Source organism: Chiloscyllium plagiosum, chromosome 16 (assembly GCF_004010195.1).
Source record: "Chiloscyllium plagiosum isolate BGI_BamShark_2017 chromosome 16, ASM401019v2, whole genome shotgun sequence".
Classification (NCBI taxonomy): domain Eukaryota; kingdom Metazoa; phylum Chordata; class Chondrichthyes; order Orectolobiformes; family Hemiscylliidae; genus Chiloscyllium; species Chiloscyllium plagiosum.
The window spans coordinates 63,213,024-63,228,658 of record NC_057725.1 but is presented as its reverse complement, the minus strand read 5'-3'; the positions used below and the strand labels follow the sequence as shown (position 1 = coordinate 63,228,658).

At 42.4% G+C, this 15,635-nt stretch overlaps 2 protein-coding genes across 7 annotated transcripts in view; both read right to left on the bottom strand.

Annotated features, from left to right (window-relative positions):
• The window catches only part of LOC122557968 (excitatory amino acid transporter 2-like), a 510,588-nt gene that overhangs the window by 216,814 nt on the left and 278,139 nt on the right, over positions 1 to 15,635 (bottom strand). The gene's annotated exons all lie outside the window — the stretch shown is intronic.
• pdhx (pyruvate dehydrogenase complex component X) overlaps positions 1 to 15,635 on the bottom strand; it is a 206,131-nt gene that overhangs the window by 103,245 nt on the left and 87,251 nt on the right. For 3 of the 4 annotated variants that reach the window (XM_043706270.1, XM_043706268.1, XM_043706269.1), the window contains 2 exons: positions 5,738 to 5,940; positions 4,903 to 5,001 (listed from right to left, as the gene is read on the bottom strand). In XM_043706270.1, coding sequence (XP_043562205.1) covers positions 4,903 to 5,001; positions 5,738 to 5,940 — 302 coding nt within the window. Of the gene's footprint in view, positions 1 to 4,902; positions 5,002 to 5,737; positions 5,941 to 7,246; positions 7,381 to 15,635 lie in introns of those variants that run through there. The other variant, XM_043706271.1, reaches the window with a different exon arrangement.

Below are 15,635 nucleotides of genomic sequence, written 5' to 3'. Positions count from 1 at the left end.
AGTGGAGGCAGTCCAGGACTTGTATGCTCTTGGCAGAGTGGGATGGGGAGTTAAAGTGGTCAGTCACAGCGCGGTGGAGTTGTTTGATACACGTGTCTCAGAGATATTCTCTGTAACGTTCTACAAGTTGGAGTCCTGTCTCCCCAATGTAGAGGAGACCACATTGAGAGCAACAGACACAGTAGAAGAGGTGTTTTGGATGCGCAGGAAAATCTCTGCCAGAAACGGAATGATCCTTTCAGACCTTTGATGGAGATGAAGAGAGAGATGTGGGTGTAGGTTTTACACCTCTTGAGGTGGTGTGTGTGTGTGTGTCATTAATTTCGTCTCTCTGTGTATCTGCGTGTCTCTATGTGTATCTGTGCGTCTGTGTTCGTCCCTGTATCTGTGTGTCTGTGTTCATCTCTGTGTGTATATATTTCTGGTGGTGGAGTCTGACTGTGGGTTGTGGTAATGGCGGAGGATGATGCATTATATCCAGAGATTGGTGGGGTGGAAGGTGAGGACTGGGGGGTTCTGTCCTTGTTCAGTTTGGAGGGTGGAGTTCAAAGGCGGAGGTACAGGAAGTGAAGGCGATACACTGGAGGGCACTGTTGACCAAATGGGAGGGGAAATCGTCGTCCTTGAAGTAGGAGGCCATCTGGGATGTTCTGGAGTGGAACTGATGCTCCTGGGAGTAGATGCAGTGGAGGCAGAGGAATTGGGAGTAAGGGATAATATTTCTACAGGGGGCCGGTGGGAGGAGGTGTAGTCCAGGTAGCTGTGGGAGTTAGTGGGTTTGAAGTAGATGTTGAGTCGGTCATCGGAAATGGAGGTCCAGGAAGGGGAGGGAGGTGTCCAAGATGGTCCTGCTGAACTTAAGGTCAGGGTGGAAGGTGTTCGTGAAGTTGGTGAACTGTTCAACCTCCTCGTGAGAGCACAAGGCGGCGCCAATACACATTCATCAATGTAGTGGAAGACAAGGTGGGGAATAGTGCCAGTATCACTGAAGTTAGACTATTCCACATACCCAATGAAGAAGCAGGCATAGCTGGGGCCCTTATGGGTGTCCATGGCTACCCCTTTGGTCTGAAGGAAGTGGGAGAATTCGTATGAGAAATTATTGAGGGTGAGGACCAGTTCAGCTAATTGAATAAGTGTGTCAGTGGAAGGGTACTGGTTGGGTTGGTGGAAGAGGAAAAAAAAAAAGAGGGTTTGGAGACCCTCGTCATGGCGGGTGGACATTAACAGGGACTGGATGTCCATGGTGAAGATGAGGCACTGGGGGGGCCAGGGAACTAAAAGTCATGGAGGAGGTGTAGGGTTTGGGTGGTGTCCTGAATGTTTGTGGAAGTTCCTGCACCAGGGGGGACAGGATGGTGTCAAGGTATGAGGAGATAAGTTTGGTGGGGTAGGAGCAGGCTGAGACAATAGGTTGACCCGGGCAATCAGATTTGTGAATTTTGGGTAAGAGGTAGAACCAGGCGGTGCAGAGTTCCGGGACTATGAGTTTGGAGGCTGTGGATGGGAGATCCCTGCGGTGATGAGGTTGTGGATGGTCTGGGAGACGATAGGTGGTGATGGGAGGGGAGGTCATGGTTGAGGGTCAAGTCTGACAGTTGGCACCTGGCTTCAGTGGAGTACAGGTTGGTGCGCTAAACTACCACTACCACATTTGTTGTATGAGAGTCATCATGATTTCTGCATTCTCTATGGTAATGTCTCTACCAATCAAAGTCTACCTGCCAACCAATTAGCACTCCCCTCTCATACATTATAAATGCAGCTTGTCCTTTAGTTTGGTATTTCTTGTGAATTGTCCTGATGAGTAAAAGATGAAGAACTTCAACAAAATGTTTATTTCTTGAGTAATTCTTGTCCATTGTTCTAAACCATCATGCAGCCAATAACACACACTCCTCTCATACTGCAGAGGATTTCCATTTTGAAAGTTGATATTGGTACCAGGACCTTTTGAGGTCAGACGTGACATGTGCTCATTGCCTCTACATTATTGTGGTGAGATTCCTAGTTTCTTCTTTGATGTAAGGTAAAAGAGAAATAAACTAACACACCAAATTTCAGTAAGGGCACAGACAAAAACTGACTAATGAGAAATTCATGAACCTTCATTGCTTTTCAACGTGACTGACAAATTAGCATCAACGTATGCTGATTCAAGTCAGCAATTGGTTATAAATGTACAAGGCAAAACACACAGATGGCTTGCATTTCAAATGTCAGCTAAGATAGCAAGAACTTTTTTTCCCCACAAAAAACTAAATTTTCTATAAAAATTCTATATTAATTTCCAAACAATTAGGCATAATCCAAGGGCCAATGGTGATTTACCCTAAAATATTGTTCCAACTGCTACTTCAACAGTTCTTAAAAAGAAAATAAAAAAATCAGATTTGTTTATGGTCGTTGGCCTTGAATCCTGCCTCCCTTTTAACACCACATGCAGACCTGTGAGTACTGTCATTTCCAGAATGAATCAGAACTTGCTTCAGTGCTTACTAACACCTGAGCCTTGAATCTAAATTACAAATAAATGCCACAGACGTGTTTGCACATTGAAAGCAGCATAAGATGGGAGCTGTTAGAGAGGCATTGAGGGTAGTCTGTACAGGGTACTACCTCCTGAGGTTGGCTTTTGTTTGGTACGAGGGAGTGCAGCTAATTGGTGAGTACTGGTGAGTACTTTCTACTACTCTTAAGCAATAATTTTTAAACCTGTAGAATGGCAGGTCAGCTTGGCCAAATCTTGCAGTATGTGTGAACTATCACTGGCTGCACAAGGTTGAACTCTGGGTTTCAGAACTCAAGCAGTTGCTTGTCTCACTGATGTGAGTCAACGAGGCAAAGGATAGCACATTTAGGGAGGTGGTCACATCACAGATTAGAAGTATACAGACAGAAAAAGAATGGCTGTCCAGTCCAGGGCCTGGGTGTAGGGGTTTAGTGCCAGAGCTTTCGTCATATAGGATGCCATAGGAGTTCAGACAGGTACTTCTGTGGCCATTAACGTGACAGTATGTTGCTTGCATATTGCCAGGGAGTGGTTGCAAGTCATTCTTCTGGGGAAAATGTGATCAATGAGAGGTTATGGGTCACTTTGGTGCCAATTACATATGTAGGAATGGAGGTGAGGTACTGTAAGCAAATCACAGGGAGCTCGGTACAAGAATCTAAAACAGTAGTCTGAGGATTACTCCTAGTCCCATGGGAAGAATTGAGCATGTGAATAGAAAGCCAGTGTAGGAGGGTAGGCATCAGATTAAAGAGACATTGGGACAAGTTGCAGGTAAGGTGGGTCTTATAAAAGCTAGTTAGCCTCCATCTGAACAGAGTTTAAACAAAAATGATAGTGACATCTTTGCAAGGAGGCAACCACTGACTATAATGAAGTGATTTGAATTATGGAATTCGAATCTGAGATTTACATTATCCTGAAGTGAAGTGATGTGTGCGCTACTAAAAAGGATTGGAAAAAAAGTCTCTTGGTGTCGACAGTGACAAATTTACTTACAGGGATTAACAGAGAGCTTTGCCTCTACCAGTAAAGAGGACTGACAGACAATTTTCAAATCAGCCAATATCTAAGTTGTCTAAGTCCCAACTGCACATTAGAAAACTGTGCACTCATTAATTTGCTACTCTTTGTGAAATAAAAGATAATATATTTAGGCTGTGCCCAGTATATTACAAATTTTTCATGGACAAATTAAAAATAAAATCAAAGCAGGGATAAAATTACGTATGACACATTTTCACAATTTCCCAAATATCAACTCCATATCTTCAGCTAAGAATTACTTGCAATCTACATATACAATTATATCAAAACATCAATACATTGCCACTACTCTGTAAAAACTTTAGATAGAAATTATGGATATACTCAGTTCTGTGTAAGTATGTAGTGTGAACTGACCACTTGGTGGCTTGATACAGTATGTTTCCAAGTGTTGGTCAATCTACATACAGTTGAATGTTTTACTTCTAGGAAAGATTTTAACATCTATTACAAGTAATTTTTTGTCAATTTGTTATCATTATCTATGTCCAGGCTTCATGGGTCAATTTTAGACTCGCCACCTCATGCTCTCGGTCCTTTTATACAGGGCTTTTGTCAAGTCTTTTTGGTTGCCTTCATTTCCAGCTCCTGATTCTAGCCTCTTCTATGTTTCCAATGCTTCTTTGGTTATGCCATCTGTCTGGCCACAGAACCACATGTATACCTTCAGATGTCTTGCTACGCTCTATGCTTACCTCTGCAATTATTTAGGAGAAAGTGAGGTCTGCAGATGCTGGAGATCAAAGTTGAAACTTTATTGCTGGAACAGCACAGCAGGTCAGGCGCTGTGCTGTTCCAGCAATAAAGTTTCAACTGCAATTATTTAGACCTTGGCTCCATGCTCAATAGCTTTGGCCTCTGGTTTCATGTTTGCCCTCTCTCTCAACTTCTGCGTTCTCAACGTCCTGACCTTGGTACTTTGCTGCTTACTCTGAAATCCAGCAGCAGACAGACAGTCTTTGTCTTTTCCTTTCTTCTTATTTTACATTACCTACTTTTACAATCACAGTTACAAACTGCCAATGCAAGTTGCTTTCCTTATCTGTAACTCAACTCGCTCACGAGCAATACCAACAAGTGACCATTTCAGTTCAAAACTAAGCAGCAGTTTCTTGGTTTTACACATTGGCAGTCTTATCAAGCAATTAAAACTCTTCTTAGCATGATATTACTTAAAACTTTTATATATCTACAACTACACTGCAGTCACACTTTAACATTTCTCTTCATTTACCAGCACTGTACATGTCCATATGTTCAGTTTTGCCAGCAGTCTATCTGCAACATAGCCAAATTATCAAACCTCAACAACACACATCTATTCCAAACAGTTTTATACTTACTCTTTTGTGAAAATTCCTCGTGGTCCAGTCGGGGCTGTGCTGCTCGGGTCAAGCCCGTGTGTTTCCAGGATCTGGCGGGCAGCTGGGCTCAAACGGGTTCTGTTAACATTAAAAGAAAAGCCAGATAATCCAGGCTGATACTCCGGGCTAGAGATACACAAGAGTTGCACAGTCCAAAGCATCATCTTTGGATTGAGATGTGAAGAAAGGTCCTCATTACTGTTGAGGAGCAGCAGCAGACTACTCCTCTGTTTCCACCAATAGGTCTCACTCAACTAAACATCATGAAACAGACTAACTGGTCATTATCAAATTGCTGGAGAAAGTGAGGTCTGCAGATGCTGGAGATCAGAGCTGAAAATGTGTTGCTGGAACAGCGCAGGTCAGGCAGCATCCAGGGAACAGGAGAATCGACGTTTCGGGCATAAGCCCTTCTTCAGGAATGAGGAAAGCCCTCATTCCTGAAGAAGGGCTTATGCCCGAAACGTCGATTCTCCTGTTCCCTGGATGCTGCCTGACCTGCTGCGCTTTTCCAGCAACACATTTTCAGCATTATCAAATTGCTATTTGTAAGAGCTTCTTGTGCACAATTTGGCACATTTCTTGTGTTATAACAGTGACTACATTTCAAAAGTGCATAACTGGCAGCGGAAGAAAAAAAAAAGCATTGGACTGTTTTGACGTTGTGAAAGGTGCCATAAAAGAAAGTCTTTTCTGCAAAGGAATTTCAAGAATTTACTGAGTTCAAAGCCTTTTAATTTTGGTTTAAATAGACTTTTGTGAATGTACTGCACAAAATATACAAAGTTAGCAGACACAGCTGCTGCATACTTACTCTCTTCTGCCAGGTACAGGTTGTACTACGCTGGAGCTGTATGCCTGAGGTGCTGCTGGTTCCATTGCTGCAGAAGCACTCTGAACGGGTGATGGAACACTTGTTGTTTCAACAGGAATTTCGACCTGTTTCCAGTCCTCACCTTCTGCCACGAGTAAAGCAATTAAAGATCCCAAAATGACATCTTTGGTTCCTTCTTCGACCTGCAAACATAGATCAAAAGTTGTATTACACACTGTAGCATCATGCAGTACAGCGCAGAGCCATACCCGGAGTGTGACCCAGCATGCAACCACACCCGCAAGTGCAGTACAGTTCACAGCCAGAGTACAGTACAGACCAAAATTTCACATTACTGTACTACAATCCAGACCAAGACACCACATCTATTTTAGCCTGGAGCGGATCTACATCCCTGCCAATGTGGTCTAGCTGGAAGTATCTATAATACAGTATCTATTATAGAATGAGATTCAATACCCTACAAATTGCACCCAAAAATACTCTTTCCGTTGACAGTTTTCTCCTTCATAAATTTTTACTGAACAGTAAGTTTTAGTGCTAACGCCTTGTTTATGTCAACTGCCCAACACACAGGCCACTGGCCTATATGAACAGCCAGTCATGCATGCCTCCTGTTCATCAGCATGAATGAGTTAAAATACTATTCAGTGGAAGATTGAGTGTCGATTTTAAGGGTAGCTTACAGTGAGCCTTTCACAATTCAGCAGGAAGATGTAGGCATATTTTGGTGGTAACTCTTGAAACAAGATGATTTAACCACAGAATAGGTGATGGGATTTCCTGCTGGAATTTAGCTGATAGCGGCAAAGACAATACCATTTTCAGTTGCCCTGGATTTTCTCCATTTCTCCCCACAACATTGTGATGTGGCTCGTCTTAGTGACGGTGGCAGGAAACAATGATTCAGCATCAATTCAAGCTTCAAAGCAAAACAATCCAGGCCTTTATCAATGAGAAACATTCGGCCCATAAATACTGAAGAATTTAAAAAGCTTCCATAAATAATACAAGTTTGACATTTTGAAAAGCAGTTTTTAGGAAAGAGTTTGCAATTTAAAATGAGAAACCAGAATCAGAAACTTAAATCTGGAATCATGTCCTTTCTCAGTGAATGAGATTATAACACTGCCATAACTGTCCTCCTATCTCTGATTTGAAACTATGCTAACATTTGACTTGTACTTCATCACTGCAAACTTCTTCACTCCTCTATATAAATTAAAAATAATTCAAGGGACTGTGCTGCAGAAATTAGCATTAAATCTATAAACCATAACAAAATGTCTCCTCAGCCACAGAGTTGGAAGTAGGAGAGCTGGTAGAAGGATAAACTGAAGAAGTGGGAGTGAGGTAGATGAGAACTAGTCAGTTTTTACAGAGGAACGTAACCTAACACAGAGTGGGAGAGTTTTGTTAGGTTTACAGTAAATCCAAACTTGCATTTCCTCCAGTTCTGCTGCTGCACTCTGTTGGTTTTGTCACTACCTTTTCCAATCCTGTCTTCATTCCTGGCAACAACTGCATTGCTTCTGCTCCCATGACTTGCTATAGGTAGTCGTTGGCTACAGGTTGATTTCTTAACGAGCCATGTCAGCTCAGAGCTGGATAGCTATATGGAAAATGACATGAGGAAGCTAACTGACAGCAGACACAGAACCCTCAAGTCCTTAGTACCTGCCAAAAAAAAACAAGTGGCCAAAAAGCTGATGCATTGCTTTAAAGAAATGCCGGTCCAATGTGCGTCTTCACTTTCAGTTAAAGCCCTCCTGGAGCTGCCCCTGTTCCCGTACTGCACTCTCACATTGCTGTGAAAGCTGTTATTCACTATTTGTCTTGATATTTCCACATTGCATCTGGTGAACAACAACTCCATTCATGACCTTTAGCACTGAGTTTTCAAAAGCTTGGAAAGAAAGCAACGAAATAATAGGTAACCGTGCCAAGGAACATCCTGTCATATCAAACTTCTGAGAACTACGCTTTCATGTCTGAATATAAATAAAAGCTAGCATTCGAAAAACATAGCTAATTATATATTCACTTGAAACATCAGAAACACTTCACATCAAAGGGTGGTAAATGTTTGGAACGCTCTGTGGCAAGCAGCAATTGATGCTTGATCAATTGTTATTGTTAGACCTGCGATTGATGGGATTTTGTTAACAGAAACTGTGAAGAGACACAGGGAAATGATGGATAATTGGAGTCGAGTCACAGATTAGCATCGAATACAATGAATGTCCACTTTATTAGGGCAAGTGAAGGGTTCGAGCTTTTTATAAGCAGCTTAATTAGTTTTATACTTGGCTTACATTTAAGTGAAGAGTTTTTGAATGCAAGATATGTCAGGGGAACTCAGTTCTAGGTTGCATGTGGCAAATCTTAAATACCCGAGGGTCTGGATTACTACATCTGCAGGAAGTGTCACTGGTTCAGTTGGTTGAAAACCAGGCTTTGAAGCTTTCATTGGCTACTAGTGTGTGGGGGAGACTAAGTGTGGATAACTCATTTTTAGACATGGTCAACCAGCAGTGTAAGGAAACGCAGAGAGGGAGGGAATGGCTGATCGATCACCAGTCAGAAAAAAAATAGGGAGGCAGGCAGACAGTCAGAAGCACCTCAGAATGAATTTCTCTCAAGGACAGATTGTGGTGAAGAATGGTGACAGGTATTGTTCCTCTAGGAGTGCACTCAGAGGCTAGCTTCACAAAATGGGAGCAGAAAGGAAAGAGGAGGTTCAGTGGTAGAAGACTCAATAGCAAGGGGTGCAGTGTTTTAGGTCAGTGTGTAGAAAGTCCTACAAGAGGCAGTGCTGAACCTAAATTGAAGAAACAAAGCCAGACACTGTGCTTGCAGTGACCGTAACTCAGTAAGATTCAACGGTGGCATGGAAAAAGGCATGGATGGCTTTTTTTGGGGGGAGAAGGGAAGGCTGACTTTAATAAAACAAGACAGGATCTGGCCAAAGTGGACTGGAAGAATCAAAAATCTACATTGAGCAGTGAGAAACTGGGAAACTATAGGACAATGGGAGGAAAACTATTGGAAAAAACATCTGAGTGACAAAATTAATCTCTACATGGACAGACAAGGATTAATCAAACATATTCAAGTACAGCTTTGACAGGTGGACAACATATTTGACAGATTTGATGGAGAGTTTCAAAAAGGCGATTAGTTGACTGGATGAAGGTAGTGCAATTGATATAGTTTACATGGAGGCTTCATTAAGGCTTTCAACAGGGTCTCACTTTGATCTCCAGCATCTGCAGTCCTCACTTTCTCACGTGGGAAATCAATCTAGATAATAAGAGCCCAATGGATCCAGGGCAACTTCTCAAATTAGATTCAAACTTGGTTTGATGGCAGAAGGCGATGGCTGAAGGTTGTTTCTGTGATTGGAAGTGGGTCCAGTGGCGTATTGCATAGTTTGGTGCTGGGTCCCTTGCTTTTCTAAATATAATGTAGAAGGTTTAATCAGAAAGTTTGTAAATGACACAAAAGTTGGTGTGGTAAGTAATGCAGAGATAAGTCTTAGACTATTAAATGAGGTGAATAAGAAGAAACATTCCTCCTTAGTAGATGGAGGAATAATCAGAGGGCTTACACTTAAAAGGCAGGAAGTTTACAGGGGATTTAGGATTTTTATCACCCAAAGGGTGCTAAGCATCTGGAACTCACTGCTTGAAAAGGGTGGTAGTGGCAAGAACTATTACAACATTAAAAAGTATTTAGATGACCACTTGAAGAGCCATAGCATTCAAGGTTATGGAGCAAGGACTGGAAAATGAGACCGGCGTAGTTGGGTACTTGATGACCAGTGCAGATATGATCAGTCAAGGGGACCCTTTCCATGCTGTAAGACTCTGTTTCTGAAGCAGTCAAGAGGCAAAATAACATACTTCCATTCTTATGTTCTTGCTATCTATTAGAAGGAAGGTAAACAGTCCACTCGTAATTCTACACCATCACTTCTAGAATTACAGGAAAAGCATACTTGTACTGGTACATGCAAGACACTTCCAATATTGTACTGCAAATACAGGGATTAAGCAGTAAAGGAGGGAAGACTGAGCAAAGGTTTGGTGCATATCCTTCATCATTGTTAAGTGGGTACCAATTGGATATTAATCCTATTCAAGTAGTGAGTCTTAACTAGGGACTCATTTGGGTCACTACTGGAGTCAGATGGTCAGGTTTCAGCCATCTATCCATCTAATTTACCATGCCATAACATGGTAAATTAAAATTAATACGTATGTGTATTCATTATATACATTGTATACACTAAATATACACATACATAGGAACAGACTTAAAAAGTATTTTATCCTGATTGGAGGTGGATATTGTCCAATGTTTGTTCTGCAAGTAAAAGGTTTGCAGGTGAAGAAAGACTAGGCTCCAGTATTTCATTCACCATCTAGCTGAGTTGTGACAACATTTCTGAATTTAGAAGCTGTACACAAATGTGAATTTTTGTTTCTTTTTCCTCAATGTTGATGCTGATTATTTCTGGCATTTTCTATTACCAGCTCGGACACCTGTACAGCTCAATCCCGACAAACCCTGCAGCTTTCCGGAGGAAAATTAATGTACTCGGATAACAATTTACTTAAATGGCAGATTTTCAGAAAGGAAAGAAAATGATTTTGTATTGCAACCCATTTCAGAATTTGTTTAGCAATTCAATCTCAATCAAATGAAAATCTCCAGAGTAATTCACGGACACCTGAAGTATTTAATAAATGCCACCAAGTTTGCATTAGGTTTCAAACAGTTATCAATGTTCATGAAATGAATTACAATCTGTTCGGTGTGTTAAGGTGAATAGCGTTGATGGATGGTGTCTGCGTAATGTAACTTAGTACACTACTTACTGAAAAAGAAATACAAAGAGCAGAGGAGTGGGATTAAAACTGGATAACACTTTCAAAGCATCCATATAGGCAAAATGGGCCGAAAACATTTTTGGTGCTGTTTCGTTATAACATTTTCTGTCATAAACTCCGACATTTCGGCTGGTGTAAGTTTACAATTCAAGGTTTGTGTAAAGATTTGTAGCTCCAGTGCCAGTTGTCGTGGTTGTAGGTGTGTTCACTGAGCTGGAAAGTTGATTTGCTGACGTTTTGTCCCCTGTCTGGGTGACAGCTTTAGTGTTTTGGAGCCTCCTGTGAAGTGCTGCTGTACTGTGTCCTCTGGAATTTATTTAGTTCTGTTCCTGCTGCTTCCGATTGTTCATTGTAATAACCGGTATGTTGGGTCCCGGTCGATCTGCTTGCTCATAGAATCCATGGATGAGTGCCATGCTTCTAGGAATTCTCTGGCTGTCCTCTGTTTGGCTTGTCTTATGATCAGTGTGTTGGCCCAGTCGAATTTGTGGTCCCCATCATCTGTGTGTATGGCTACTAGGGACAGCTGGTCATGTCGTTTACAGTGGTAAATTTACCGTAACCATTTACTTGGAAAATCACATTTTGTTCTCTCCAAATATTTCCCTCTACTCCAGGTAATTGCAGAGCAGCAAACTCAAGATAGATGGGATGCTGACAAGGACACATTTAGTTTTTAGTCCTCTTTGCCCTGTTAACATTGCGATTTTCTTTAAAGAGAAGCTTGACTTGCTCCAGCTCTGTCGAAGCCTTTAAGAGCCCAGCTCTATATCAGCATTGCTCAAGGCAGACTGGGTATGTATGACAGGTTCCCTTCACTGAAGTACTACCGTTTTTGTAACATCCTTTCATGGCTCATATATTAGCAAATTTATTAAACTGAAGTCTGAGATTTTCTCTGGTGGAATATTGAACTCGCTATAGTATTAATTATTTGGTGGTACAGAGCTCAATTTTTCATCTGGCACACTTCAGAGCAATTTGTAAGAAATACCAAAGTAAAGGAAAAAGAATGTTTACACTACATGAGAGCTAATAGGTTTAGAAATAATTTGTCAACCAATCATGCATGTAACAGAGAGTGCACCAGTTAATAACAACTGATAGTTAACTTCCAAGTTTTATTTAACTTTGGAATCAAGCAGGTTAATCTGATTAGTCAAGGTACTGCCCTGAAAAACTAACCAGTGAATGGCTTCCACTTACTTTGTTGAAATTGAACAGGTATAGTGGGTTCAAGCTGTGGCACACCCACATGTACTGAAAGTTACATATGCTAATACACAGGGCCCTTTTCCTTGCAGGCAAAGAATGCACACACTACTCTGTCTCAATTCAGCAAAGTAAATGACACCTATTCCCTGGTTCACTTCATTGTCTTGAAGGATCCGAATCAACCTGGATGATTGGAAAAGTGAACCAAGTTTTAACTGGAGTATTTCCGGCCTCTCTACCAATCAGAATCTACTTGCCAGCTAATCAGCCCTCTTCACAGAGTATATATGTTACTCTCCTAACTTAGTCTTCTGCTCATCAGGACAATTCACAAGGAATATCAAAGGCTTTTGACAAAATGTTATTGAGAGAAAGAAACTGACACCACAGTGAACATGCACAATTACTGCCTTTACTGTTTGAACTCCTGTATCACTGGACATCGGAGTACGTCTGGAAAAATTAACAAACTGAAATTTACAACTGATCTTGGAGGACCTGTTTGGGCGAAGTCATAGCACAGAAACAGATAAGTGAATTGTTTTAAGTGTGGCCTACAAAAAGTCTGCAGCAGTGAGTAGAGTGGGTTCTTTCTTGACTATATGTTTTTTTTGAGATATGTCTCTTGATTAAACTTAAAATATTAGCCATAACTATTCATTTAACCTGGGGCAGTGTTTTGCAGACGATGTTATTTTCTGGGTCTGTAGACTGTGAAAGAGCAAAAGTGACCTTTAGTGGAATGATATGTGCTTCTTGTCAGATGTGGGAGTTTAAGGAGAGTTTATGGGTTACTGAGGAGTATATCTACAATAAATGCTGTTGGTTGCGAATCCTATCAGATCGAATGGATCAGTTGGAGAGACAGTTAGAGGCAATGAGGAATTTGCAACAGCAGCGGTATGTGATGGATGGCAGTTATAGAAAGGGGGGAAGTCTCAGATACAGTCACATAGATGGGTTAACTCCAGGAAAGGTAAGAGAGATAGGCAGTTAGTGCAGGAGTCTTCTGTGGCTATCCCCATTTCAAACAAGTATGCTGTTTTGGAAAATGTCGGGGGTGATCGATTCACAGGGGAATGTAGCATGACTGGCTCTAATGCAATGAGGGGTAACTTCAGGTTCCAAGAGATCAATTACGTTTCTGTGGCCAGCAGCGAAAAATCAGATGGCGTGTTGCTTCCCTGGTGCCAGGATCAAGGATGTCTCAGAAAGAGTGCAAAATGTTCTCAAGGGGGGACAGGTACCAGCAAGAGGTCATTGTACACATTGGAACCAACAACATAGGAAGGGAAAAGGTTGTGATTCTGAAGGCAGGAATTTAAAAAGGAGGTCCTCAAGAGTAGTACTATCTGGATTACTCCCAGTGCTTTGAGCTAATGAGGGCAGGAATAGGAGGATAGAGCAGATGAATGCATGGCTGAGGAGCTGGTGTATGGGAGAAGGATTCACATTTTTGAATCATTGGAATCTCTTTTGGGGTAGAAGTGATCTGTACAAGGAGGACGGATTGCAACTAAATTAGAAGGGGACGAATATATTTGCAGAGAGATTTGCTCGAGCTGCTCAGGAGGATTTAAACTAGTAAGGTGGGAAGGGTTGGGGCCCACGGAGGTAGTGAGGAATGAGATCATTCTGAGACTGGAACAGTTGAGAACAGAAGCGAGTCAAACAGTCAGGGCAGGCAGGGACAAGGTAGGACTAATACAGTAAACTGCATTTATTTCAAAGCAAGGGACCTAACAGGGAAGGCAGATGAACTCAGGGCACAGGAAACACGGCACTGGGATATCATAATAATTGCAGAAACATGGACTGGCAGCTTAATGTTCCAGGATACAAATGCTACAGGAAGGACAGAAAGGGAGGTAAGGGGGGGTGGCATTTTTGATAAGGGATAGCATTACAGGTGTGCTGAGGGAGGATATTCCCGGAATTACATCCAGGGAAATTATTTGAGTGGAACTGAGAGAAAAGAAAGTGATGATAACCTTATTGGGCTTGTATTATAGACCCCCCAATAGTCAGAGGGAAATTGAGAAACAAACTTGTAAGGAGATCTCAGCTATCTGTAAGAATAATAGGGTGGTTGCAGTAGGGGATTTTAACTTTCCAAACATCGACTGGGACTGCCATAGTGTTAAGGGTTTAGATGGAGACAAATTTCTTAAGTGTGTACAAGCAAATTTTCTGATTCAGTATGTGGATGTAGCTACGAGAGAAGGTGCAAAACGTGACCTACTCTTGGGAAATAAGGCAGGGCAGGTGACTGACGTGTCAGTGGGGGAGCACTTTGGGGTCAGCGACCATAATTCTATTTGTTTTAAAATAGTGATGGAAAAGGATAGACCAGATCTAAAAGTTGAAGTTCTAAATTGGAGAAAGGCCAATTTTGACAGTATTAGGCAAGAACTTTCAAAAGCTGATTGGGGGCAGATGTTCGCAGGTAAAGGGACGGCTGGAAAATGGGAAGCCTTCAGAAATGAGATAACGAGAATCCAGAGAAAGTATATTCCTGTCAGGGTGAAAGGAAAGGCTGGTAGGTATAGAGAATGCTGGATGACTAAAGAAATTGAGGGTTTGGTTAAGAAAAAGAAGAAAGTATATGTCAGGTATAGACAGGATAGATCAAGTGAATCTTTAGAAGAGCATAAAGGCAGTAGGAGTTTACTTAAGAGGGAAATCAGGAGGGCAAAAAGGGGACATGAGATTGCTTTGGCAAGTAGAATTAAGGAGAATCAAAAGAGTTTTTCCAAATACATTAAGGACAAAAAGATAACGAGAGAGAATAGGGCACCTCGACACTGTCCTATCCCCCCTAGCCCAGGAACTCCCCACATACGTTCGAGACGACACCCAAGCCCTCCACCTCCCCCAAGACTTCCGTTTCCCCAGCCCCCAATGCCTCATCTTCACCATGGATATCCAATCCCTCTACACCTCCATCCGCCATGACTAGGGCCTCCAAGCCCTCTGTTTTTTCCTCTCCAGACATCCCCAACAGTACCCTTCAACTGACACTCTCACTCGTTTGGCCGAACTGGTCCTCACCCTTAATTTCTCCTTCGAATCCTCCTACTTCCTCCAGACCAAAGTGGTAGCCATGGGCACACATACAATCCCCAGCTATGCCTGTCTCTTTGTTGGCTACGTAGAACAGTCAATCTTCCATAATTACACCAGCACCACTCCCCACCTCTTCCTTCGCTACATTGATGACTGCATTGGCGCCACCTCGTGCTCCCGCGAGGAGGTTGAGCAATTCATCAACTTCACCAACACATTCCACCCTGACCTTAAATTTACCTGGACCATCTCTGACACCTCCCTCTCCTTCCTGAACCTCTCCATCTCCATTAATGCCGACCGACTTGACACTGACATTTTTTACAAACCCACCGACTCCCACAGCTACCTGGATTACACCTCATTCCACTCGACCTCTTGCAAAAATGCTATTCTGGTATTCCCAATTCCTCCGCCTCTGCCGTATCTGCTCCCAGGAGGACCAGTTCCACCACAGAACACACCAGATGGCCTCCTTCTTTAGAGACCGCAATTTCCCTTCCCACGTGGCTAAAGATGCCCTCCAACGCAACTCGTCCACATCCCGCATCTCCGCCCTCAGACCCCACCCCTCCAACCGTAACAAGGACAGAACGCCCCTGGTGCTCACCTTCCACCCTACCAACCTTCACATAAACCAAATCATCCGCCGACATTTCCGCCACATCCAAACAGACCCCACCACCAGGGATATATCTCCC